This window comes from Falco biarmicus, chromosome 3 (assembly GCF_023638135.1).
Source record: "Falco biarmicus isolate bFalBia1 chromosome 3, bFalBia1.pri, whole genome shotgun sequence".
In the NCBI taxonomy this organism is placed as follows: domain Eukaryota; kingdom Metazoa; phylum Chordata; class Aves; order Falconiformes; family Falconidae; genus Falco; species Falco biarmicus.
The window spans coordinates 105,748,423-105,770,741 of NC_079290.1; the positions used below are offsets into that span (position 1 = coordinate 105,748,423).

The window sequence follows — 22,319 nt, forward strand, 5'->3', positions numbered from 1 at the left end:
GCGGACAGCGGCGGCGCAGCGCGTTCAGCACCGCGGACAGCGGCAGTACAGCTGGTGCAGCACCACGGACAGCGGCGCGGCGGCCCCTCCTGCCTCCCTGCCTGCCCTGCCTGCCTGCCCTGCTTGCCTGAGCTGCCTGCCCGCGCTGCCTGCCCTGCCCCGCCAACAGCCCATAAAGGCGATGGCGGTACGGGAGCACCAAGTCTCCCACCGGCCCTCGCGCCCCCCTCCTGCCACCACCCGGCTGCACAAGGTGAGAGCTCCGGCACTCCCGGACCCACACAGCCCCGGGCCGCCCGCCCGCCCTCACCACCCCGTCTCCTCAAGCCCCTCATGGATAAGAGCCGCTGCGACCGCATCAACCAGAGCCTCGAGCACCTCAGAGTGCTAATCCTGCCGCTCCTCGGCAAGGAGGACGTGAGTGCCTCGGCTCCTCCGGCCCTGACCCGTACCTCTCCATCCCTGTCCTCATCCCTATCCCTGCCTGCGCTCGGCAGAGATCTGTCCCTTGCTGCTTGGGGCCATCACCTTCACCTGCCCCCAAAACCCTGGGTGACCCATGGAGCTCTTTCCCGACCGAATAAAGCCGCCAGCAATGGGGAAGGATGGAGGCAGGGAGGCTGCCACCGCACCGGCAGCCCACACCCAGCACGAGCCTGCTCCAGCAGGTGCTGGTAGCTGCCCGTGCCGGCCTGAAGGCCGTGACCTCCGTGAGCCCCCCCGCAAGCAGGGCGCACCCCAGGGCAGGCAGCTGAGTGAGTGAAGGTGAAGGGGCTTCAGTCCCAGTGGGGCACACACTGCTCCCTGGGCAGAACCGGAGGACCGCACCCGGGCACTGGGCACTGGGACACCAGCCTCCCGGGCAGCACCGGAGCACCAGGTCCCCGGGCACCACCGGAGCTCCGTCCCCGGGCACCGGGACACCAGCCCTTCTCTGCGCTCCCAGGCGGCGCCAGGCGGTGGAGCGCTGCCCCGCCCCCCTGCCGGTGCGGGGGCGTGGCGAGGCGCTGTTCGCCAATGGGATGCCTCGAGGGCATGCCCCCGCGGGGAGGCGTGGCGTGGCGAGGCGTGGCGGTGCCGCAGCGCCGTTGCGGGCGGGGCGCCGGTGCCGCCATGTCGGAGCGTGGGGCCGCGGGCCCGGGCCCGGCCGCCATCCAGGTCTCCAGGTACGGCCCCGCCGCGCCACCCGCTGCCGGGGGCCCGGGGGAGGGCAGGGGGGCTGGGGGTCCGCGGGCGGGCCCGGGCCGGCCTGCAACCGGGATGCTACCGGTGGTGCTACCTGCACTGCTGCCTGTGCTGCTGCCGGCACCGGTCACGCTGCCTGCACTGCCTGCGCCGGTCACGCTGTCTGCACCAGCATCGCTGCCTGCGCTGCTGACGCTGGTCGCACCTGGCACTGTGAAGCAGCGCTGTGCGCTCACTCCGGTGCCTGTGAGCTGGCAGGGCGGGCAGAGCATGCCCCGGTTTTCCTGCCTTTTGCAGCTCCCTGGCATGGCCGCCTTGCCAAAGTGCAGCTCCTCTCTGGGCCGGCACATGGTTGTTGCCCCATCGCCACCGTGCCTCACTTTCTCTCCTCCCGCTGATTATTTGCTGCTCCAGCAAAACCACTGTGGCTGCCAGGCGCCAGGTCAAGGGGTGGCATGTGCCCGGCTCTGTCTGCCGCAGCGAGGTGGTGGTGACACACCATCCTAGCTGAGCAGCCGGCCGCACCCAGCAAAGGAGCAATGCCTCCTTCCACTCCCAGCTATAATTTGGGGCGGTTTCCACTGCCGCTCACAGGAAGCTGCATGCAGGCAGTGTCAGTGACGTTGCCAGCATCAGCGTGGTGAGATGGCCCAGCAGATCATCCGGTAGGGCAATAACGATGCTTCCGAGTGGCTGCACTGGGACCCGGGCTGGGGGCATGGCAGGGGAGTGCGAGCTCCTTGTGTCTCTCCCCTCGCAGGATCATGCGGCCGGATGATGCCAATGTCGTGGGGAATGTCCATGGGGGAACCATCCTGAAGATGATTGAGGAGGCAGGAGCCATCATCAGCACCCGCCACTGCAACTCCCAGGCTGGGGTAAGTAGGCACCGGAGTGCCCACTGGGCTCTGGCTCAGTGACTCTCTGACCCCCGTGCCGCACCTCAGGGGTCTTCTGGCAGCGGGAAGTCCCCTGGGACCACCAGTCATCCCTGGGGTCCTCTCCAGTTGTCACACACACAGCGGAAATCCTTGCTGCTGTGTGCAAACCACTGGTGGCTCCAGCTGGTGCTTTTACGAGCAGAAATATTATTACACTGCTGTTAGTGTTTCAACTCCCGTGACGGGCGAGTCAGAGGCAGCCCCAGCATTGGTAACGGGTGGGGAAGGAAGCATGGCCACCAGCTGATAAGGTGGTAGTTGAAGTGCCGGAGCTGCACATAGCATGGGCCAGCCATGGGGAGCCACTGGCTGCGATCCTGCTTGGCATGGCTGTGGCTGCTACTCTTGCTGTCTCGCCGTCCCCAGGAGCCCTGTGTGGCCGCGCTGGCGCGGGTGGAGCGGACGGACTTCCTCTCCCCAGTGTGCATCGGTGAGGTGGCCAACGTCAGCGCTGAGATCACCTACACCTCCCGGCACTCTGTGGAGGTCCAGGTCAACGTCATGTCCGAAAACATTTTAACAGGTGGGCGGCTGCCGGCGGCTCTGTCCCAAAACTCCAGGAATAATCGTGATAAGCTGAGAGCTCATGGCAGTGACTCCATCTTCCACCCACCGTTGCTGGTAGCATTGGGCAGAGGGGAGATCTTGCCTTTTTATTGAGATTGTTGGGGGTGGCACTGGGAAGGGAAGCCAAGCAGGCTCCCTGGGGATTATGGCTCCATTGATCGCTTTTAGTGAAGAATGGAAAAATCTGCTGTTAGCTCCTCCTGCCTAATTTGCTGCCCGTGGCTGCTTTTGGCCAGAAGAAGACCCTTTTCCTGCTGTTGCTGTGGCAACTGGCTCCACTTGCTGGGATGCCTTCCCAAAAGCGCATTGTCACATCTGCTCCATGCCAAAGCTCAGCAGGGCAGGGAGCTGCCCAGTGCCGGTGACATTGCTAGTGTGCAGACAGCCCCAGACTGCGACAGCGCCAGTGGCAGTGAAGCGCTGCTGGTGCTGGCATGGTCACCCTTTGCCCCCCTCTCCTCCAGGGGCGAAGAAGGTGACAAACAAGGCAACGCTGTGGTATGTGCCACTGTCCCTGAAGAATGTGAACAAGGTCCTTGAGGTTCCCCCCATCCAGGTAGGACAGCTTGCTTTGGTCTGAAAAACGAAAGCTCACCCTCTCCAGGAGAATGGCTCTAACCTAGCCCCGCTGGCATCCCCGGCTGTGCCATTGGCTTTGCTGACCCTCTTCTTACCGGCCTTTGCTTTCAGTATGCGAGAAAGGAGCAGGAGGATGAGGGGAAGAAGCGATATGAGGAGCAAAAGCTGGATCGGCTGGAAACCAAGCAGAGAAACGGCGACATGATCTTCCCTGTCATCAACCCAGGTAATGTGGGCGGTGTGTGGCCTGTGGAAATGGCCCGGTGGTGCTGGGAGGCTGAACTAGTCCCCAAGGCAACTCCAGCCATCCGCAGGCACCTGTGGCTGTGAGCGTGCCCTCCAAAATACTGTGTTGGGGATGGGGATGGGATTTTGAAGCCACAGTGCATGAGCACAGGGGGAGCTGGGTGGGCACCTGTGATCCTCTGTTGGGGCTGGTGGGTCGGTTGCCCTTATCCAAAATATAGTTCTTGCCGCCACTCCTTGCATCCCTTGTGCAGTCCTGGGCAGCAGGAACTAGTTTTGCTCAGCATGGGGTGAACACAAGTGTCAGATGAGGATTTTTCACACTCTGCAGCTGCAGCCCCTCTCTGGAAGTCAGTTTTTATCAAGAAGTCATAGTCCGGTGTTTGAAGGGGAGGATGAGCTACAGGGAGGAAGTGGGAGTCATGTTCTCACTGGGGGGTTGCTGGGGATCCTTTTCCTCCCAAAAGCATTGGCCCAGCTTCTGGAAGCACGATGGTGGTGCTGACAGAGAGCTGAAGGGGCAAGTGGCCAGTGGCTTCCAGGACTGGCCGTGGTCCTCAGGCAGAGACAGAGAGATGGCATGCGGGGATTGTTGGGCAGGGGGTGATACAGGACGAGAGTTGCTCAAATGCTTTTTTTCCCCTCTGTTCTCCCTGCTCACAGATAGGCAGACAAAAGGTAAGGCTCCGCGGGCACTGCATCTTCCCTGACAAGGTGATGCCAAGCGGTTGGGGGCTTGGTTGGTTTTTCTTGCACTAAGTGCCTTTAGCTTCTCTTGTTAGGTGGAAAACCACCCCCAAGAGCAGTTTTCCTTTGCTGGCAATTGGAGGGTGCAATTTCTGTCGTCTGGATTTAGTGGCAAGTCAGATGTTACCAGCATGTGCTAGGGCTGGGGGGGCTGGGGGCCGAGGCCATTGCGCCAAGGGGGAAGCATGGCTCTTGGGAGATGCCACTAAGTGGCAGGTTCAGGGAGATTCAGCTGCATCTAGTGGCCTGAGGATGGAAAGCGTACAGCCGCGTGTCAGTTCCCTCCCTTTTGCTTTTGGGCTCTCTGAAAGCTTTAAAAGAAGAAATTAACTGAGCTGGAATAAAATTGATGGGTGGACATTAGAGGGAGGTGGCAGCCCATTAGACGGTGAATAGCCTCTGCTCTCAGGACTTCTCGGGGCCAATTTAAACACCGGTTTGAACATACTTCACCTTTGCATAAGGCAGCCCCATGCTTTCTTCCTTCAGACAGTTTAAGACAGGTGTGTACAGTGGCATATGGGTGCTGGCTGAGTAGCTCTGACCTCCACTTTGCTTTCTTCTTCTAACCAGAGCCACACACGGTTGGCTACAGCCAGTCCAGCCTGATCCACCTAGTGGGACCATCGGATTGCACGCTGCTGGGCTTCGTGCATGGAGGTGAGTCCTGCCTGCCCTGTTCAATGGCTGGGTTGGTTCTTCCCCAGAGCAGAAGCACCATTTGAGAGCAACTTGTGCATCATCTGGGTGTTTTTGGGAGGCAGGCTCTGCCTCTGAAGGCACACAGGCTCGTTTGCACCACCTGTAAGGTTCGACGTTGCTTTGGCTGAGACAAACGCTTTGTCTTTTTCTGTGCTTAAAAAAGGCCCCGAAAACTGACATACTCAAATTGTAAATCCTACAATTTTGTCATTTGTCTCTTAAATTGCAGATCTCTGATTATAAACACGTACATTATAAACATGTACAATGACTGCAAATTGCTGGAGTAATTTCCTCTTGGCTGGCAGTGCCCAGTGTCTGCCAGGCAGGCAGAGCAGGGCAAGGCGGATGCATGTGGTGTGAGCCTGGGAAGAGGTGCATTCGCCAAGGGCTACACACCACTATTTGTCTATTTGCATCCATAAGAAAAAGCAAAACAACATGGCTCAGAGCTGTTTCCGAGTGGGAGATCCGTGGGACTGATCTTGCCTTACAAGGCTGAGGTTTGCTTAGAGAAATTCAGGAGAGCCAGAGCTGGCCTCGGTCATAAGCCTGGGTCTGCGAGGATGTCACCCTGATGGTACTCTTGACAGGAGTCTTTGTGCTGGTACCAGGGGTTTCCTGCAGTTGAAATTCAGTCACTAGTCTGACTCCCTGGCGTAGCTTTGGTTGTGCAAAGACATTACCGACCTACCTGTGTTTTTTTTCCCAAATCCCTCTGTTTTACCTGAGACAGGACCCTCTGTTTCCCCTCCCCAGGTGTCACCATGAAGCTCATGGATGAGGTCGCTGGGATTGTGGCTGCCCGCCACTGCAAGACCAACATCGTCACTGCCTCAGTGGATGCCATCAACTTCCATGAGAAGATCAAAAAAGGTACCAGAGAGTGATGGCGGGCACTTCGCTCTCGCACAGTGCCACATCCTGGCTCCCTTGGGTGCATGCTCGGGACACACAGGCAGGGCAATTTATTCCCTGTTAAACTAGTCCTTTGTCGATAAGCTCCGCTTAAGACATGGCTTAAGCATGTAACACGTAGAGCCCCTCGCTCCCTTCCTCTGAGCAGAAGCAGGGGCCATCAGCTTAACTGGCCCCTCTCCGCTTCGCAGGCAGTGTCATCACCATCTCAGGACGCATGACCTTCACGAGCAATAAATCCATGGAAATCGAAGTCTTTGTAGATGCTGACCCATTCGTGGACGAGCCTCGGGAGCGGTACCGTGCTGTCAGCGCCTTCTTCACCTACGTCTCCCTGAGCAAGGAGGGGAAGCCTCTTCCTGTCCCACAGTTGCTGGTAAGAGCTCTCCCAACCAGGCTGCCAGCCTGCTGGGCCAGCCCCACTCCTGCTCCTCCTGGGGCAGGCCCCAGGCCAGCTTTTTTGTCTAGGAAGTCCTCTTCCCTTGAATTATTCAGCAGAAAAAAATGAGCATGAATGAGCCTTTCCAGGGCAGGATTCAGGGTTGGGGTATTTTTTTATGTTTCTTCTGAAAATTGTTGATGTGTCAATTGGGCATTCTTTCCTTTCTCACAGCTGAGGACAGGCTGCATGCAAGCTCTGCTGCTTCCCCTCCTGGGGACACGCAGGAGAGGACCCTGAGCAGCAACAGAGGCCCTCTCATCCCTGTTCCTTGTGGCATTCCACGCTGCAGCCTCCCTGACTATTTTTAGCTCTCCTGATCCTGGCAGGTCTTTGCTGACATGGCGCTGCTGACTGGGGGCTGTTTCTTTATTAATATTTTATCCTGTGCAGGTCTCCTCCTGCTCTGTGCAGGAGTACCTTACCTGTCAAAACATGTAGTTCACGGAGTGCAGGTTTTCCTTTAGTTTTCTTGTTTCTTGTAATGGGAGGCAACGTGCAGTGTGGGAGAGCTGTGATGCCCTGAGGCAGCTAACACCTCTGGCTTTGCTTTCTTTATGTCACCGGCAGACAGAGACAGAGGATGAGAAGCGGCGCTTCGAGGAAGGGAAGGGCAGGTACCTCCAGACGAAAGCCAAGCGGCAGGCGCAGATGCAGCAGGCTGCCCAGCAGTGATCCCAGCCTGTGCCGCCCCGTGCTCTTGCAGCCTTTGCCCGCCAAACGTCCAGGTTCCCGTTAGTGTCGTGTCCGGTCTGCGCCGGGCCTCGCGCCTTCGCCTGCCCCAGCCTGCTGCCGGAGCTGCCATGGCAGTGCTGTTGCTTCGCTGCTGATCGGTTTAGCGCCGTAGACCTTGTGCTGTAGGTGGCTTAAGCACCCTGCAAGGCTCCAGGAGCCTTCCCGGTTGCTCGCCATTCGCCTCTGGAGCCCCGTTTTCACAGTTTAATCTCGTAAGCGAAGCTTTTGCCCGTGCCGTATCAGGACAGAGGTGCGTGGCGGCACGAGGGACTTGTGAGGCCATGAGTCTTTGTGATGCTGTGTTAAAACTTGCCGGTATGTCCTACAACTGCACACCAAAGCTTACGTACGATACTTGTGACGAGAAACGTGCCCCTGTATCGTACTGAATGTCTCGGACTGTTTTGTTGACACCTCTAGGTAGTTTCTCTGTGCACATCTAAGTTATTTAAGGAATCTTGTGGCATAAATAAAGTCTGTTGTTGTTGACCAAAATAAAATGGGTGTGGCTTTTTTTTTTTTCAGTCTCGAGTAGCAGCAATTCCAAATGAATTGCGCTGCTTCCACCCTCCTGTTTTCCCGGCTTCTCCCAGGGTCCCTGAGCAGTGCAGCAGGCTCCCCACTTGTTTTTAGGAAAGCCTGCATCCTTTAATGGGAATCCTGGGCTAGCTCCCGCAGTTTGGCAGCCAGCCTGTGGGATCGCAGCCCCACAGTCCCCCTCGCCGTCCCGGGACTGCGGCTGGGCCCGCCGCTGCTCCTCACTCTGGCCCGGCGGCCGGGTGTGAGCCGTGCCGGGCCGCGGGGCCGGGGCAGCACCACCGGGTTCCTCCGGTGCCCGCGGGGCACAGCACCGTTTCTCTCGGCCTCCCAGGCACGAGGCAGGTACCGGCGAGAGCCGCCGGGGCGGGGGCTGGACGGGTGTGAGGGGGCGGTGGCCCGAAGGCTTCAGCCCGGGCCGGGAGCGGCAGCTCGGAGAGGCTGCCCAGCGGGGTGTGCCAGTTTATTACAGTAAACAACAACAATCAAGAGCAAAGAGGGCCCAGGACCGGAGGCGACACCCGAAGTCAGGCGGACTCAGAGAACTCCTCGGTCCCCCCCCCCGGCGGACATTGCGCCTGCGCGAGACGAAGAGTCGCGAGAGTTGCGCCGCTCTCGGGGCTACTGCGCCTGCGTGGGACGGAACTCTCGCGAGAGCGGCAGCCCTCATGGGGATACTGCCCCTGCGCAGGGCGCAGCTCTCGCGAGAGCAGTGCGGCCGTTTCCCAGGCGACGCGGGCGGGGCGGGCGCCGCCATGATGGCGGCGGCGGCGATAGCGGCGGGTCCGCGGCGGGGGTGGCTGGGCCGGGAGGCTCGTGCCAGTCTGGCCGCCTTCCTGCTGGGCGCCTCGGTGGCGGCGCTGCCGGTGGTGCTGGGCTCGCCCGCCGCGCTGCTGGCCGCCCCCGGCCTGCGCGGCCGCCTGGCGCTCGCCCTACACGTGGCGGGCGTTAACGCGGCGCTGCTGCTGCTCTACCCGCGGCCGCTCTACAAGGTGCGGGGGGCGGCTCCGGAGCGGTGGGGTGGAAGGAGGCTCGCGGGGGGGGCGGGCCCGGGGGGCGACGGGGCGGCACCGGGCCCGTGGCGGGGTGACACGGGGCCCGTGGGGCGGCAGACGGGCGGGGAGGAGCAGCAGCAGCAGCTCCTCTGTCTCCCCTTCCTCTGCCTGCAGATCGCTGTCCGGGCCTGCTTCCTGGGGTTTGCCTTCGGCTGTGGGCTGCTGCTTAGCACCGGCCGCTCTGCCTGGCGCCACTTTGGATGGTAAGGGAAGGGCTGGCAGGGCTCGGGGGAGCTGGGCGAGCATGATGACCCCCAGCCATGCCCAGCGTTTTTTTCCCTCCTGCCGCAGGTACATGTGCTCCCTCTCCCTCTTCCACTACTCGGAGTACTTAGTGACGGCCATCAACAACCCGCGCAGCCTTTCCTTGGACTCCTTCCTGCTCAACCACAGCTTCGAGTACAACCTGGCCGCCCTCTCCTCCTGGGTGGAGTTCACGCTGGAGAAGCTCCTCTTCCCAGGTTGGCCACCCTGCCCTTCCCAGCTGCCCACCCTTCTGCCTGCTGTCCCCTGGGTCTGCCTGGCTGCACGTGGCTTGCCCACAGACCACCCGCCTGGTAGAAAAGCACTGATGATCCCTGCTTAGCTGACCCATGCCGGCAGTGGAGGAGGGCTTTGACATGGCCTTAATCTCTCTGTGCTCAAAGCCTCTTGGTTTCAGGCTTGGGGAGAGCGCCCCCCTCGCTGTTACACGCTGGGCTGTCTTTGCTGTGTAGCAGGTCTTCAGCCCTGTTCTGCCTACCTCTTTCAAGCTGCTTTGTTGGTACAAAGAGCGACGCTTCAGTTACATCTGGGTGTCGTCTTTTGACCTGGAATAAAATCAAATCAGCAGAAACTGTTGCTGTTTGCCCAGTCTGGGCTGCTTCCTTTTTTTGGGAGAGGAGAGATGTTCTCCTTCCCCCCTTCATAATACAGGATGGGCTGCAGAGCTCCCAATGTCTGGCCTGAGCACATCGCCTTGGCTGTACTTTATGACAGCTTTGCGCCATAAAGCTGGGCTCCCCTTAGGGCACTCCGCCACAAGGACCTACAGACTTTGCGTCGGGTGATACAGTGGCAAGGAACACTATTTTTATTTGTTCCGGTGGTGGGACGGTGATGCATGGAACGCTGGCTGTGTTTTACTAGTTGTCATGCTTTGAGATTTGTGGAGTGGGAAGCCCACCCGCTGCCCCAATCCCCTGGTGTCTTCCCCGCACGTGATATGTGGAAACCTGTTGTGACCCGTCCTTATTCACTTGCAGAGCTGAAGCAGATCACCTGGCTGAGTACTGTAGGGTTATTGATGGTGATCTTTGGGGACTGTCTGAGGAAAGCGGCCATGCTCACAGCTGGTTCCAACTTCAACCATATTGTTCAGAATGAAAAATCGGATACTCATACTTTGGTGACAAGTGGAGTGTATGGGTGGTTCCGGCACCCGTCTTACGTGGGATGGTTTTACTGGAGTATTGGAACACAGGTACCGTATACAATGTGCTCAGATACTTTCATCTTATAATCCAGGTCTTTCTTAATTCTATCCAATGTCTGTAATGGGATGCAAATCACTGGCGGTCAGTGGCAGTGGTGGCCTAAGCGTGGTTTTTGGTACCTCCCACTGCATGTAGAGCATCGAGAAACCCTGAGTGCTCTGCCCCCAGCCCATGAATTTGGGAAGACCCCATCGGTTTAATTTTTTATATGGAATAAGCAGGGGTGGCAGGGCTCGGGTTTGAGCCAGAATGCCCTGGGAGGCTCAGGGTACGATCTACTGCTAGCCTAAAGCTGGTGTCCAGTTTCCTTGCATCCCTATGGCCAAAAAGCCTTCCATAAGCAGTCAGACTTGACCTCGCTCCTGCCAAATACCAGTCCTGTGCTGGGTGGCAAAGCAAACTCCCTCTAAGAGCACCCAGGGCCCCAGCCAGAGGGTAAACCTGGGGGCAGCTGCAGTCAGGCTGTAACACAGCACTGCCTTAGTTGCACTTTTCTTGTGGTTAGCACTTGTGATTATTTTTCTGGAGGGAGACCATGGAGACCACATGTGGAGCTGTGTGGCCTCGCATGGGCTCTCTAGTGCTGGGGTGCTGCTCTTCGCCAGGGTGGTAGGAGCTGGCAGCTGCCTGCAGGCCACTTTCTTCATAAGCACTGATTTCTTCCCCAGATTGAAATTCCACAAAAGGTGCTGGGATTTTTTCTTTTCTTTGGAGAGTGTTTGGACCTCATGGCAGTTATCGAAGGGCGATGAGCATGTGGGGCTGGGGGGCAGCCTCAGTTTCTGTGAGAGACGAGGGGACGCTAACAGTTGGTGTCTGTTCACAGGTGTTACTCTGCAATCCCATCTGCATGGTGGGCTATGCACTGGCATCCTGGCGCTTCTTCAGGGAGCGGATCGAGGAGGAGGAGATCACACTTATTCACTTCTTTGGAGAAGAGTACTTGGAGTACAAAAGGAAGGTGCCATCGGGTCTCCCTTTTATTAAAGGAGTCAAAGTGGAACTGTAGCACGGGCAAAAACCAGACTGGCCAAGTGAACGCCCAGCTCCAGGCGCCACAGGGTGAGGGATGATGTGTGGCAGTGGCACCGGGAGTAGCCCGCTGATAGTTCCCGGCCGCCTGGGAGCAGCTGGCAAAGGGCTGCGGAGCTGCCCAGCCTGCCAGGTCACTAGCAGATCAGAAGCTCATTCGTCCTCCTCGAGATAAGTCCTTCGTTGCACATTCAGGGATCTTGCAGATAACTTAGCCTGTAGCGACCCTAAAGAGAATCGAACCTTTCTGCCTGCAGCAGCTGAGTTCTACTGAAACGCAGTGCAGCGCCAATTGGTTCTCTCCCAGGCATTAATGTGCACGGGGAGGTTTCGTTTCTTCCACTTGCCTCATGCTGCTGGATTGCGAGCGCCTCCGAAACGCAGCAGGAGGGTGAGCCCACTCCCTCCTCCCTCAGCCGCTGCTGCTGTGAGTTCGGGAGTCACAGTTTCAGCTGCCGCCTTCCCAAGCCTCCCCGCCACCTCCAGTTCCCTCTTCCCGCTTCCAAATCGTGCTGCTTCCTATCCTGCCAGGCTGCCTCCATCCTGCAGAGATCCCAGGATTTTGGGTTGGGAAAGAGCCGCAGCTGCCAGGCTTGCCAAGGGCTTTAGCGCTTGAGATCCTTGCCTGCTTTTTTGGGCAAAAGCTGGGATGTCAGTGTGACTAGGAGGTGCTTCTAGGGAAATTCTCCAAACAGGGACAAAGGTTTGGCTAGCTAATGCTATTTTAAACGTTGCCATTTTGGAAATGGTTCCTATGCGAGCTTTGTGGTATAACTTATTCTGTCGTTATATACCAAAGAGGTTCACTTGTTTTCTTGAGTTTTACATTATTCTTCCTAGCTGGAATGGAAATGAGTTGCTTGTCAGTTCATGCTTTGGGCCAATGGTGTTCCTTGGTAACGTGCTGTAGTACGGCTCAGGAAAGGGGGCACTGGTGGAAATTGCTTTGATTTTAATTTTTTTTATAAAAAAATGAGAAAAAATATTGCTGATCTGTCTGGTGGTTATTTGGAGATCTATTGAGGTACCGGTGACATCACTGAAACTGGAATCCTTACTTTTGTAAGTCCCAGTGGGTTTTTGGAACAGTCCAGTGTGGTGCTGAAGCACAACTGTAACTCACAGCAACTTGCAGGGCTGTACAGCCGCAGGGATGGGGCATATTCTCCATCACTCCTCACTTAACTGACACAGAGTCCTTCCTCCACCGGCTTTGCTTTGTCTTGCAGAGTGCATTCTGCATGAAGCATCAGCTTAACGCCTTCACTGGTCATTTGTCTTTTACTGAGCATGCCTTTGGCTTGGGAGAAAGGGGCAAACATGAAAATGGCCCAGCTGAATAGCACTGGTTTCTCTGCGTAATCACTCATAGACTCCTGCTCAGGCTTTTCTGTGCCTCCGATGCACGTCCTCACAGAAGCTGCAACCTGCTGTTGTAGCCAGCATGCCTCAGGCAAGTGAATTTTTAACTAATCTTTTTGTAGGTGTTGACATTTCTGCTGTACGCTGGCACAAGTGTACTTTGAAACAAGCAAAGTAGTTGTTGCTTGGGTTTGACGTGAGCTGACAACAGAAGCTAAGCTTTGTTCTCAAGTCATTCTTTGTAGTAAACATACCTCGTTTGTGTGTGCGCTGGCGCTAGCTCTGACCCCGGTTCCAGCTCTGCGGCAGCGGGGTCTGCCCAAGTTGCGATATGCTGGCACCAAGAGAAAGGGATAAATTTCACTTGAGCCAAATCTTCAGAGCGCTCTCAGTATTGTTGAGACCTGCAGCCTCTCATCCTTTTATTTTCCTGAATCCTGTGACTAGAAGCTCAGTGAGGAGACAGGCGGAGGGAAGGAGTCTGAACCTTTAGTGAACAGACGGAGGAGTAACCTGCCCTCCTGCACGACAGCAGTTGGTGAGTTCTTAAATTGCGCAGATGCGCAAGGAGCAGAGCCCTCCACCCTGCCTGCATTTGTGTTCTGCTGCCTGTCGGCGCTTCGCAGGATGCACCAAGATCCTGGCTCTGCCCAGCCAGGGTTGGGTTTTCCCCCCCTGTTTGCCAGCGTTGTGGTTTTAGGAGGGCTGGGCACCTGAAGCTGGCAGGCCTGTTTTGTCCAGAGCCACAGAACCAAGCGGACACATACACTTGCGCCCTTTTATTTCACTTTACCACACGAGCGGGAGAGTATGAAGGCAATTATTTTTTTCAGACTAACAAAGTCTTCCTAAGGCAGGCTTTTGATACACTGTGCCAGGGCTGTGTGTTCCTGCCTTTGCTCATGGCACGAGGCAAGAGGAGCTGGTTGACAACCAGGGCATGGCTTCTGTGGCTCTGTGTGCTTGCTTGGTGGCGGGCTCTACGGTGCGAGCTCTTTCTGGGTGGTGCTCTCGGCCCCGCTTTTCTGCTGGCCCTTGCAGCAGTCTTTGCTCTTTGGGGAGGGGTCTCCAGGGGTGCTACTGGGCACGCAGCCCTCCCCAGGGCTGGCCAGAGCCCCCTCCTTGCTGCCAGGTAATACATCCCTGGGGAAGGGAAGGCACCGTGGCAGGGAAAGGGCATGGGGGGAGTTTGTCACCCAGATGCTTGAAGTCACCTACCTTGGCGCTGCTTCGCTGTCGTCGCAGATCTTGAGCAGCATCTGTGTCTGTTCCTCCTTGGGCTCCCGGGGCTCCTGCAGCCTGCAGCAGAACGGGCATGAGCCGTGGCCGCAGCACTCCCAGCCCCAAAAGTCCCCCTGTGCCCCTCACCTAGGCTCCAGCCGCTCCTTCACCTTGGCAATGGAGCGGACGTATGGCGCGATCTGCTTGGTGATGGTGGTCAGGCAGCTGTTCTCCTGCCGCAGCTGCAGCAGGTCGTGGAGCTGGGCTGGGGGGCGAGAGGAGCGGGCCTTGGCTGTGGCTGCGCCGCCGGAGTGGACACAGGGGTTTTGGGGCTGGGGGAACAGCGTTGGCAATACCTTCGTAGATCTCCTGCTCATTTGCCACCCGCTGGTACGTCTCCTCCCAGATCTGAAAGGGGGAGAGGGAGCCGGGCAGTGTGCCGCGGTACAGCACGGAGGGACCCTGCTCTACCAGGATGTGCCAGCTGTACCTCCTCGAAGACGCTGCGCATCATCTCCACAGCAGAGTAGTGAGCCGCAATCTGCACATCCATCTGCAAGGACTTCTGCAGGATCTCACTCATGATCTCCGTCTTGATGAGTGAGTGGTGCTTGGTGAGGTCACGGTGCAGTTCCTGCACCTGGTCCTTCAGGCCCTGAATCTCCGTCTGCAGCATCTGCGGGGGCCGGGGGCCATGCCACGTGAGCAGCACCCTCTCCTCCCATCGCAACCCATCCAGCCTCTCCCGACCTGCGCTTCCTTACCCGGTAGGTGTTCTCATAGTTGCGGCAGTGCTCGGCAAAGGGGGTCTCGCGCCCCTCGGCCAGCAGGACCTTGGTGCTGATGTACCGGTGCATCGTTGGTTTCCGCACCATGGGGCCAGCAGACATTTTATCGCCAGCAGCGGGGCAGCCGGGCACCATGAGGGTCTTGGAGCATTGGCCGCCAGGGAGCCTGCATGGAGAGGGCAACAGCCGTATGCTGCAGGCAAGCAACAGTGGGGGCAAGGTGCCAGGGGCCACGCTGCCGGCTTGGCCCCACCGCCCCTCGCCCCCAGTGTGCCTGGGGACACACTGACCCCGTGCGTCCCTTCCCTTGCCTGAGCCCACGGGATCAGCCGGAGGTGCTTTACGCTGCCCTGAAAGTCAGCTTTCTGTGGGTTGCTCTCCCAGTGCCCACAGCTTCGGGACCAGCAAGAGCAGGGAGACGGCAGGAGCCGTGCTCAGCACACTCCTGCTTCTAAAGGGAAGGATGCAGCCCACTCCCTCGCCACCCGTATCTCCTGGCCCCTCAGTGGGCACCGCTGCCCCTGCATCTCCTCCCATCCCGCAGCCTCCCTGCAGAGCCCACCGCCCCAGCTCTGCTGCCCTACCACCATCGATCCTACCGTGCAGTGCCGTGCTCCCTCTGCCCGCGCCAGGGCCGGCAGCCCCCAGGAGCTCAGCTGCCCTGTGGCACCAAGCCTGGCTGGGGATGAGGAGCGGTCCCCATGGGGCAGCAGCGCCTGTTTGTCCTCTCCGGATGGGAGTGCCTGGCAGGGCCGGTGCTGCCGTGACATCAATGGGCCTAAATATATCCCGGGTGAGGAACGGCCGGGCACTTCCCTGAAATTCTGATAAAAATAGTGGTGGGCAAAGAGGCTGCGGCGCCGCGGATGTGTGGGTGAGCAGGAGCTGGACCTGGCCCAGTGCCCATGGCAGTAGGGGCAGAGCTCTCTAGGGATGGCAGCAGGGGGCCGGGCTGGGGAGCAGGGTGCAGGCTCATGGGGGCACCCAGCTGGCAGCGCTGCAGCCCACCCGCTCTGCTTCTCAGAAGTGTCACTTGAAGCCCCTGGGCCTGTCGTTTGTCAGCACAGCTGTGCTCCATGCTGTCCCCGCACCACTGCCGAGGTGACAGGCTCAAGGGCAGCAGCGCGGGCAAGCTTGGCACGGTGGGATTCCGAGGGGGATGCGTGGCAGGGAATGCAGTGGCATGCGTGGCAGGATGCACCCGAGCAGCGGGTGCGATCCTAGCACCTCACATGTTTGTGCCAGCGATGCCAGCACCGATGCCGCCGGCGCTGCTGACCACGGAGCGGCGTGGGCTGAGCATCAGCAGGGGCTCCAGGCAGCGGGCAAACTCTGCCCGGTACTCGCTGTTGATCTAGGGGGGTGAGTGCAGCTGGGGCCAGGCAGAGCCAGCACGGCTCCACCTTGGTAGAGCTGCTCTACCTGGTGCTGCGGGCAGGGGCTTGGCCCCAGGCAGGTGGCAGGGCTCTACCTTGCTGGTCTGGGCCGGCCGCAGGCGGTGTGGCAGCTTGACGATCCTCTGCAGCCTCTCCATCAGTTGCTGAAAGGCAGCAGCGAGGTGCGGTGAGGGGTGCCCGGCACCCTGCCCGTGAGCCCAGCTCTGCCGCAGGGTGCACCAGCTGCCCCACAGCGGGATGCTCTAGCCACCCCACAGCGCTGGCACCACTCACGTAGCCCAGGTCCAGAAACTCTGCTTTGTTGGCGGAGCTCAGGAATGCCGAGCAGGTCACCAGGTGGACCTGTGTGTGGGGGGGCGTCACTGCTGGCACCCCTGGGGGCTGTGGCAGCCCAGCCCCTGCCTGGCTCCTGGGGCTGGGGCATCCCTGCCTGGCCAGGGACCTACCTGCAGGGTGGGCAGCAAGGAGGCAAGGTGGGCGAGCTGCTCCTTGAACGCCTTCTCCTTCTCCTCATGCTGGCTGCAGCAGAGCAGGGCATGGCACAGCCTTTGTGGGGCACCAGGGAGCCCTCCGGCCCCAGGGCAACCCAACATGCCCTGGGCCGGGGGGGACCCCTGGGAGGTGGCCAGCCCAGAGCCCCTCACCTCTGCACGGCTTTCAGAAGCGCCTTCTTCCTCTCGGAGAGCTGCTCCTGCAAATGGCATGGCCACCCTGTGTCCCATGGCCACCCCGGTCCCCTCCCGCTGCCCTGGCTCGGCCGTGCCCATGCATCAGGCACCCATGGGTGCAGGGCACAATGTGCAGGCAGTTGCTCCACACCTGCATGCGGCCAAAGAGGGAGTTGATGGCCGCCTCCTCCTCGCTGGCACTGTTGCGCACCTCCTCGATCATGGCCTTGAGGAGGACGATGGCTTCGCGGGTGGAGGTCTGCAGCTCCTTCACAGCCTGTCCAGGGGAGGCGAGGCGGCTGTGGCGCTGTGGGCAGCACTGCGTCCCCATACCCCTCCCCAAGATCTGCCATCCCTGCCCACCATCACTGCCTGGTCCAGCCGCTGGCAGCCCTGCATGTACGCTGTCTCAATGTCGATGCAGTGTGCCCGGCTCTCCCTGTGGGCACAGGTGTCAGGGCACAGGACAGGGTGGGGCACAGGGCAGGCGTGGGGCTGCGGCTGCTCACCCCTGCATGTCCCTGAAGCAGTTGATGCAGAGCATGGACTTCTTCTCAGTGGAGAACATGATGTAGGGCTCCTCATGCAGCGCTGCAAGGGATGGAGGTGTCAGCAGCCTGGCACAGCGTGCGGCGCCATGGCATGATGCAGCACGGCACTCACAGCACTTCTTGTGGATGTCTTTGGTGCGCTTGGAGAGGGAGACTATCTCGTGGCGGGCAAACATCTTGGCACGGTGGGTCTCCTCGCGGCACGGGGCACAGAGGGGCTGCCCACAGGTGTTGCAGAAGTACATGGTGTCCAGCTCCTGCGTGGGGGGCAAGGGGGTGGTTGGTGGCAGGCATGGTAGTGGTGAATGGTCCCCTGCCCACCCTGCTGCCCTCACCGCCTTGGCGCAGCGCCGGTCGCAGTTGGCACACTGCACATCTTCCTCACTGTCAGCCGAGCTGTCCACCAGGAACTGCAGGAGCCGGTCCACGGGGGGCAATCCTGTGCCCCCCCTCACCACCGAGGGGTGCCTGCAGGGGTGGGATGGGGATGAGGACAGGGATGGGGCGGTGATGCGATGGGGATGAAGATGGGGCTGAGGACAGGGATGGGATGGTGATGAGATGGGGATGGGGATGAGGACACCTGCCCAAGGTGCAGGTGGGGGCAGCTTTGGGAACACTGGGAGCAGTGCCGTATCAGGCTGCTGGATGCGTGGTGCGTGCCCTTGTCCCGGTGTCTCCCCGGCAGGGTCTGTCCCTTACCCGCAGAGTGGGCAGTGCAGGCGGCCGTCGCTGGCGCGGCCCCGCAGGCAGCTGGCGCAGAAGTTGTGGTAGCAGTCGAGCAGGCAGGGGTGCTGGTAGGGCTCGTGACAGAGCAGGCAGACCAGTGGGTGACAGTTGGCCTTCTCCAGCTCCGAGCAGCTCCCCAGTGGGGAGAAAATGCCACCAGCCATCTGCGGGGCAGAAAGCGGCCCCCCCCATACCCCACTTCACTCCCTTTCCCCAGGGGAGCCCCTGTGCGGCACTGCGGCCACCATGGAAAGGACAAATCCTGGCCCCTGGGGCCTGTGAGCTGCTGCCTATTTTTAGGTTATGAGCTGTGTGGCACGAGACTGCCTCGAATGCACCCCTTCCCCTGGCACCACAGGTTGGGGGGCAGCAGGGCTGGGTGGGATGGCCCCCACAGTGGGGGTGCCCCCCAGGCTGGGTTTCCCCAGAACAGGAGCATCCCCTGGGATGGGGTGTGCACTGCAAAGGAGCATCCCCTGGCATGGGGTGTCCCCTGCAAAGGAGCGTCCCCTCGGGGTGGGGTGTCCCTCGGGATGGGGTGTCCCCTCCAAAAAAGCGTCCCCCAGCATGTGGTGTCTGCCAGGATGGGGTGTCCCCTGCAAAGGAACATCCCTTGCAGCAGAATGTCCCCAGGGGTGGGAGATCCCGCAAGTGATTCCCCAGGAGGGAGCATCCCCTGCAGCGGGGAGTCCCTGTCCCCATCATGGGGCACCGTGGCTGGGCGAAGGCGTTACCTCTCCCTGTCTGCAAGCCGGGGGATCGGCTGTGCGGTGCTGGGTCAGGCCGTGCTGCTGCTCCCCACGCGCCGGCTGGAATGAGAGCGATGCCGAGGCGGCAGGGCCTGGCCGCCCACGTGACGTGGGGCCCCTGGCACTGCTGGGCCACGCTATGGCCCAAAAATAGCCCTGCGTGTGCCTGGGCGGCCGGCGGCGAGTCTGGGGTGGCATGGGACTGCATGGCCCTGTGGTACGCCCAGGCTGTGGGGACACTGGCACCCAGGGGTGAGGGTGCAGCCTGGGGTGCAAGGAGGGCACCCCGCAGGCAGTGACTGGGGTGCAGTGACATGTGCACCCCATGGGCAATGAGGCATCCTGGGTGCAGGGGGGCACCCTATGAACAGGGGGGCGCCCTGGGTGTAGGGAGCACGCTGCAGGCAGTGAGGCACCCCTGGGTGCAGAAAAAACCCTGGGTGCAGGGGGCCCCCCACGGGAGCGGGAGCACACCATGGGCGGCAAGGCACCCCCGGGTGCAGGGGGGCACTCCAGGCAGTCAGCAGGGGGCAGCCCACGGGCAGGGAGGCACCCTGTGTGCTGGGGGCACCCTGCAGGTGGCGAGGCACCCTTGGGTGCAGGGGGCACCCCATGAGCAGCGAGTAGCCCATGGGCGTGAGGGCACCCCTGGGTGCAGGGACACGCCCCGCCGCAGGCACCGAGGTGCCCCGGGGAGGCCGCAGTCCCCCGGGCCCCGCCGCCGCCCTCTCCGGCCCCGCCGGCAGGCCTCCCCCCGCCCGCCGCCGCGCGCCCGCCCCGCCCAGCCAGGCAGCACTATGCGCTCGCGGGGCAGTCGGAGGCGTGCGCGGGCGGGGCCGGAAGCCATCGACTCCCTCAGCGATCGGCTGGGGGAGCCTGCGCAGGGCGCGCGGCCCGCGGCGGCCCGGCGGCAGCGTGGGCGCAGGCGGAGCGGCGGGCGGCGCCTGCGCAGTGGCCGCCCGAGGGTGCTTGCGCGCGTGCGCGCGGCGCGGCGCTCCCTTTTTGCCCCTTCGCTGGAGCCGCCATGGCGCCCGTGGTGAGTCTCCGGCGGCGGCCGGGACGGGCCGCCTTCCCTCCACCCCCTCCCGGGGGCTGCCGGGCCGCCGCCCTCCCCGGTCCCGTCTGTCCCGGCCTGTTCGCCCCCGGCGCGGCTCCCCCCTGCCCTGGCCTGCGCGTGGGGCTGGGCCTGGGCCTCCTCCGGGCCGAGCGCCCGGCGTGCGGCTGGGAGCCCCGCCCGCTCCCCGCAGCCCCCGGCCCGCATCCTGCCCCGGGGGCCTGCCCAGCGCTCTCCCACCGGCCCGCAGCTCGGCCCGGTCCCCTTGTCTCCGGCCTGGAGCTCGGTCTGGCCCCCGCTCGTCCCCCGCGGGGCCCGTGTTCTGGAATGGATCTCTCACGGCTCTCTTCCCCTCCTCCCTGCAGAAGAAACCTGCAGCGAAAGGTGGCAAAAAAAAGAAGCAGGTGTTGAAGTTTACCCTGGACTGCACCCACCCCGTGGAGGACGGCATCATGGACGCCGCCAACTTTGTGAGTGCGGGGCCTCTCCGCTGCCCCGGGGGCAGATGTGATGGCCCTGCCGTGCCCCCATCCCCCGCCCCATCCCCTGGCCCTTCTTCTAGTGGGGGCTGCCAGCTCCATTCCCAACAGCGTATTGGGGAGCATGGCCTCAGCAGGCCCCTGCTGTCTGTTTCAGCCCCTCACTGTGGTGCAGCGTAAAAGCCTGTGTCCCTGGGAAACGCCCAGCAGACAAAAGCAGGCTGGGTGGTGCTGGAAGTGACAAGGTGTTTATTGTTTTTAAACGCTTTGCAGTTAAAGCACAAGTGTTTTCCCGACCTGTCGAACAGTACTAGTGCTATTCATCCCTTGTGGGGTGAATTTTCCAGTTCGGTGTCGGGAGCGGTGAGGGCTGGGAGCGCTGAGTTTCAGCACTGTCTGATGAACGTGTTTTCATTCAAACTGCTGGAGCACGTGTTTGAAGTGCAGGGCTGTGGCTGAGGTGTCCTCAGAGTATCCCAGCCCAGCTGTCGCTTCACTGGCTGTCCCCTTGGAAGGTGGGAAACGGTGTCCCTGCCTTGCAAATCTGGTGTGTTCAGACCTGAGAGCCTCACTCGGGTGCAGGTCTGAATGGGCCAGCTGGGTTAGCTGTGGATAGCATGGGCAGGCTCAGAGCCTCGTGCCTGCAGGAAGGTGGCTTTTCTCCACTGCCTCTGGAGATAATGGCATTTCTGTCTCTTCCCCAGCTCTTAACAAAAAGCCAAAGTGTCAGGCACAGGCGAGCTTGGGAGGCCACGTCTGGTGGGAGCTGGCAGCCCTGGCTAAGCGGTGGTGTTCCTTTTTTGCAGGAACAGTTCCTGCAGGAAAGGATCAAGGTGAATGGCAAAGCGGGAAACCTGGGAGGGGGTGTGGTGACCATCGAGAGGAGCAAGAGCAAGATCACAGTCACGTCAGAGGTCCCGTTCTCAAAGAGGTGAGGCGGCAGGGCAGCCCTGTGTCTCAGAGGTGCTGGTCACAGCTGTGAGGCTGTTTCCGGTGCCGGGAGCTGTGGTCAGCTGCTACCAGCAGCATTTGGCCCTTGATGGGGGATTGCCAGCATTCATACAGGATCCTGGCTGGCAGGAGGGCCCTGTAAGTGATGTCTCGGTACAAGAATTATGCCAAGGGTCTCGGTTACGTGTTGTGTGATGCTTGGTGTGGTGGCTGCCATTTTGGAATGATTTTTGGGAGAGATATGTGGGTGATGCTTTGCTGGGAGGGCTGGTGGGGTGGGGGGCAGGAGAGGATGCGCAGCCGAAGGGGTGCCAAGTCTGGAGTTTGGGGGTTGATCTGCAGCCATGCTCTTCTGCTCTCGTCAGAGTGGGCTCCTGCCCTCTGCTTCCTCCTTGTGGCTGCCTGTCCTTTGTCTGGCTTCAATAAACGTGGGTTTTGCCGTGGCAGAGACAGCACGGTGAAGCAGCTGGAGATCTACAATGGTGGGAAGAGGAAAACTGTGTGATGCTGGGGCGGTGCTCTGCTCTGTGAGCACAGCGCGGTTGCTCCGTGTTGGTGCCGCACCTGGCATGTCCCAGCAGCTGCTGTGGGAGCTGGCAGCGGTTAGCTACCACCGAGCAGGGATCTGTGGTGTGGAGATATGGCACAGTGGTCACGGGGTTGGAGGGTGAGGGGAGGGAAATTATTTCACAGGCTCCGTGTCATGGTGTCACCGATGTGATTGACCCGGCAGCATCTTTTTCCAGCCAAAGCTTTGCCGGGTTGTGCCCAATGGGATGCATTGCTGCTGGTGGCGGCAACCCACGGGAACGGGTATTCGCGTTGGCCCAAACCGCAGTGGCGGGGCAGAGCGCACCCCGAAACGCCCGTGCGGTGCTGCTGGCAGAGCGGGGGGGGCAGGGGGCAGCTTTCAGCCACTCTTCTCCCCGCAGGTACCTGAAGTACCTGACCAAGAAGTACCTAAAGAAGAACAACCTGCGCGACTGGCTGCGCGTGGTGGCCAACAGCAAGGAGAGCTACGAGCTGCGCTACTTCCAGATCAACCAGGACGAGGAGGAGGAGGAGGAGGATGATTGAGCCGGCCCGCCGCCCGGCAGCCATTTTGTACAGTTTCGCTTACCTGGAATAAACGGCGGGGATGGTTGCAGAGAGCCCGCGCTCGGCTGGCGCCCGCGGGCCCCGGGGCCGTTTTCTGGGGGGGATTCGGGGCTT

At 60.6% G+C, this 22,319-nt stretch overlaps 4 protein-coding genes across 6 annotated transcripts; 3 read left to right on the forward strand and 1 right to left on the reverse strand.

Annotated features, from left to right (window-relative positions):
- The first annotated feature begins 1,056 nt into the window (after nt 1–1,056).
- ACOT7 (acyl-CoA thioesterase 7) lies at nt 1,057–7,095 on the forward strand. Of its 3 annotated transcripts, none has more exons than XM_056333142.1 (10): nt 1,057–1,166; nt 1,946–2,063; nt 2,493–2,649; nt 3,158–3,249; nt 3,384–3,498; nt 4,182–4,196; nt 4,839–4,925; nt 5,727–5,843; nt 6,077–6,261; nt 6,895–7,095. In XM_056333142.1, exons 1-10 carry the CDS (start codon nt 1,114–1,116, stop codon nt 6,997–6,999), a joined length of 1,044 nt encoding a protein of 347 aa, XP_056189117.1. In that variant the 5' UTR covers nt 1,057–1,113; the 3' UTR covers nt 7,000–7,095. The 3 variants fall into 3 exon arrangements, with proteins under 3 accessions (XP_056189117.1, XP_056189118.1, XP_056189119.1); XM_056333144.1 differs by lacking the exon at nt 1,057–1,166 and adding an exon at nt 1,816–1,850; XM_056333143.1 differs by lacking the exon at nt 4,182–4,196.
- A 1,225-nt stretch (nt 7,096–8,320) lies between these two features.
- Nucleotides 8,321–12,143, forward strand: ICMT (isoprenylcysteine carboxyl methyltransferase). The gene is made up of 5 exons (XM_056332583.1): nt 8,321–8,588; nt 8,766–8,854; nt 8,943–9,112; nt 9,896–10,113; nt 10,953–12,143. Exons 1-5 carry the CDS (start codon nt 8,352–8,354, stop codon nt 11,133–11,135), a joined length of 897 nt encoding a protein of 298 aa, XP_056188558.1. The 5' UTR covers nt 8,321–8,351; the 3' UTR covers nt 11,136–12,143.
- A 939-nt stretch (nt 12,144–13,082) lies between these two features.
- On the reverse strand, nt 13,083–19,400 carry RNF207 (ring finger protein 207). Its single transcript, XM_056332586.1, has 18 exons — nt 18,609–19,400; nt 17,848–18,038; nt 17,481–17,613; nt 17,258–17,402; nt 17,104–17,185; nt 16,958–17,033; nt 16,746–16,871; nt 16,571–16,617; nt 16,373–16,445; nt 16,200–16,268; nt 16,001–16,069; nt 15,762–15,883; nt 14,506–14,695; nt 14,232–14,417; nt 14,098–14,149; nt 13,889–14,006; nt 13,739–13,819; nt 13,083–13,663 (listed from the first exon to the last, which is right to left on the reverse strand). The coding sequence occupies exons 1-18, from the start codon at nt 19,098–19,100 to the stop codon at nt 13,501–13,503; spliced, it is 2,415 nt and encodes an 804-aa protein (XP_056188561.1). The 5' UTR covers nt 19,101–19,400; the 3' UTR covers nt 13,083–13,500.
- A 104-nt stretch (nt 19,401–19,504) lies between these two features.
- Nucleotides 19,505–22,258, forward strand: RPL22 (ribosomal protein L22). The gene is made up of 4 exons (XM_056332584.1): nt 19,505–19,659; nt 20,043–20,147; nt 20,963–21,087; nt 22,040–22,258. The coding sequence occupies exons 1-4, from the start codon at nt 19,648–19,650 to the stop codon at nt 22,182–22,184; spliced, it is 387 nt and encodes a 128-aa protein (XP_056188559.1). The 5' UTR covers nt 19,505–19,647; the 3' UTR covers nt 22,185–22,258.
- Nucleotides 22,259–22,319: the final 61 nt, after the last annotated feature.

Bases quoted from the DNA above. Each gene is read 5' to 3' on its own strand.
- ACOT7 (XM_056333142.1), top strand. From the start codon at position 1,114: ATGTCGGAGCGTGGGGCCGCGGGCCCGGGCCCGGCCGCCATCCAGGTC. The intron at 4,926-5,726 runs GTGAGTCCTGCC...TCCCCTCCCCAG, and splicing joins GCTGGGCTTCGTGCATGGAG to GTGTCACCATGAAGCTCATG. The intron at 6,262-6,894 runs GTAAGAGCTCTC...TGTCACCGGCAG, and splicing joins TTCCTGTCCCACAGTTGCTG to ACAGAGACAGAGGATGAGAA.
- ICMT (XM_056332583.1), top strand. From the start codon at position 8,352: ATGATGGCGGCGGCGGCGATAGCGGCGGGTCCGCGGCGGGGGTGGCTG. The intron at 8,589-8,765 runs GTGCGGGGGGCG...CTCTGCCTGCAG, and splicing joins ACCCGCGGCCGCTCTACAAG to ATCGCTGTCCGGGCCTGCTT. The intron at 8,855-8,942 runs GTAAGGGAAGGG...CTCCTGCCGCAG, and splicing joins GCCTGGCGCCACTTTGGATG to GTACATGTGCTCCCTCTCCC.
- RNF207 (XM_056332586.1), bottom strand. From the start codon at position 19,100: ATGGTGTGCTCCCGCTCCCGTGGGGGGCCCCCTGCACCCAGGGTTTTT. The intron at 18,039-18,608 runs GTAACGCCTTCG...TCTGCCCCGCAG, and splicing joins CGGCTTGCAGACAGGGAGAG to ATGGCTGGTGGCATTTTCTC. The intron at 14,150-14,231 runs GTACAGCTGGCA...TCCCCCTTTCAG, and splicing joins TGCGCAGCGTCTTCGAGGAG to ATCTGGGAGGAGACGTACCA.
- RPL22 (XM_056332584.1), top strand. The intron at 20,148-20,962 runs GTGAGTGCGGGG...CCTTTTTTGCAG, and splicing joins TCATGGACGCCGCCAACTTT to GAACAGTTCCTGCAGGAAAG. The intron at 21,088-22,039 runs GTGAGGCGGCAG...TTCTCCCCGCAG, and splicing joins GAGGTCCCGTTCTCAAAGAG to GTACCTGAAGTACCTGACCA.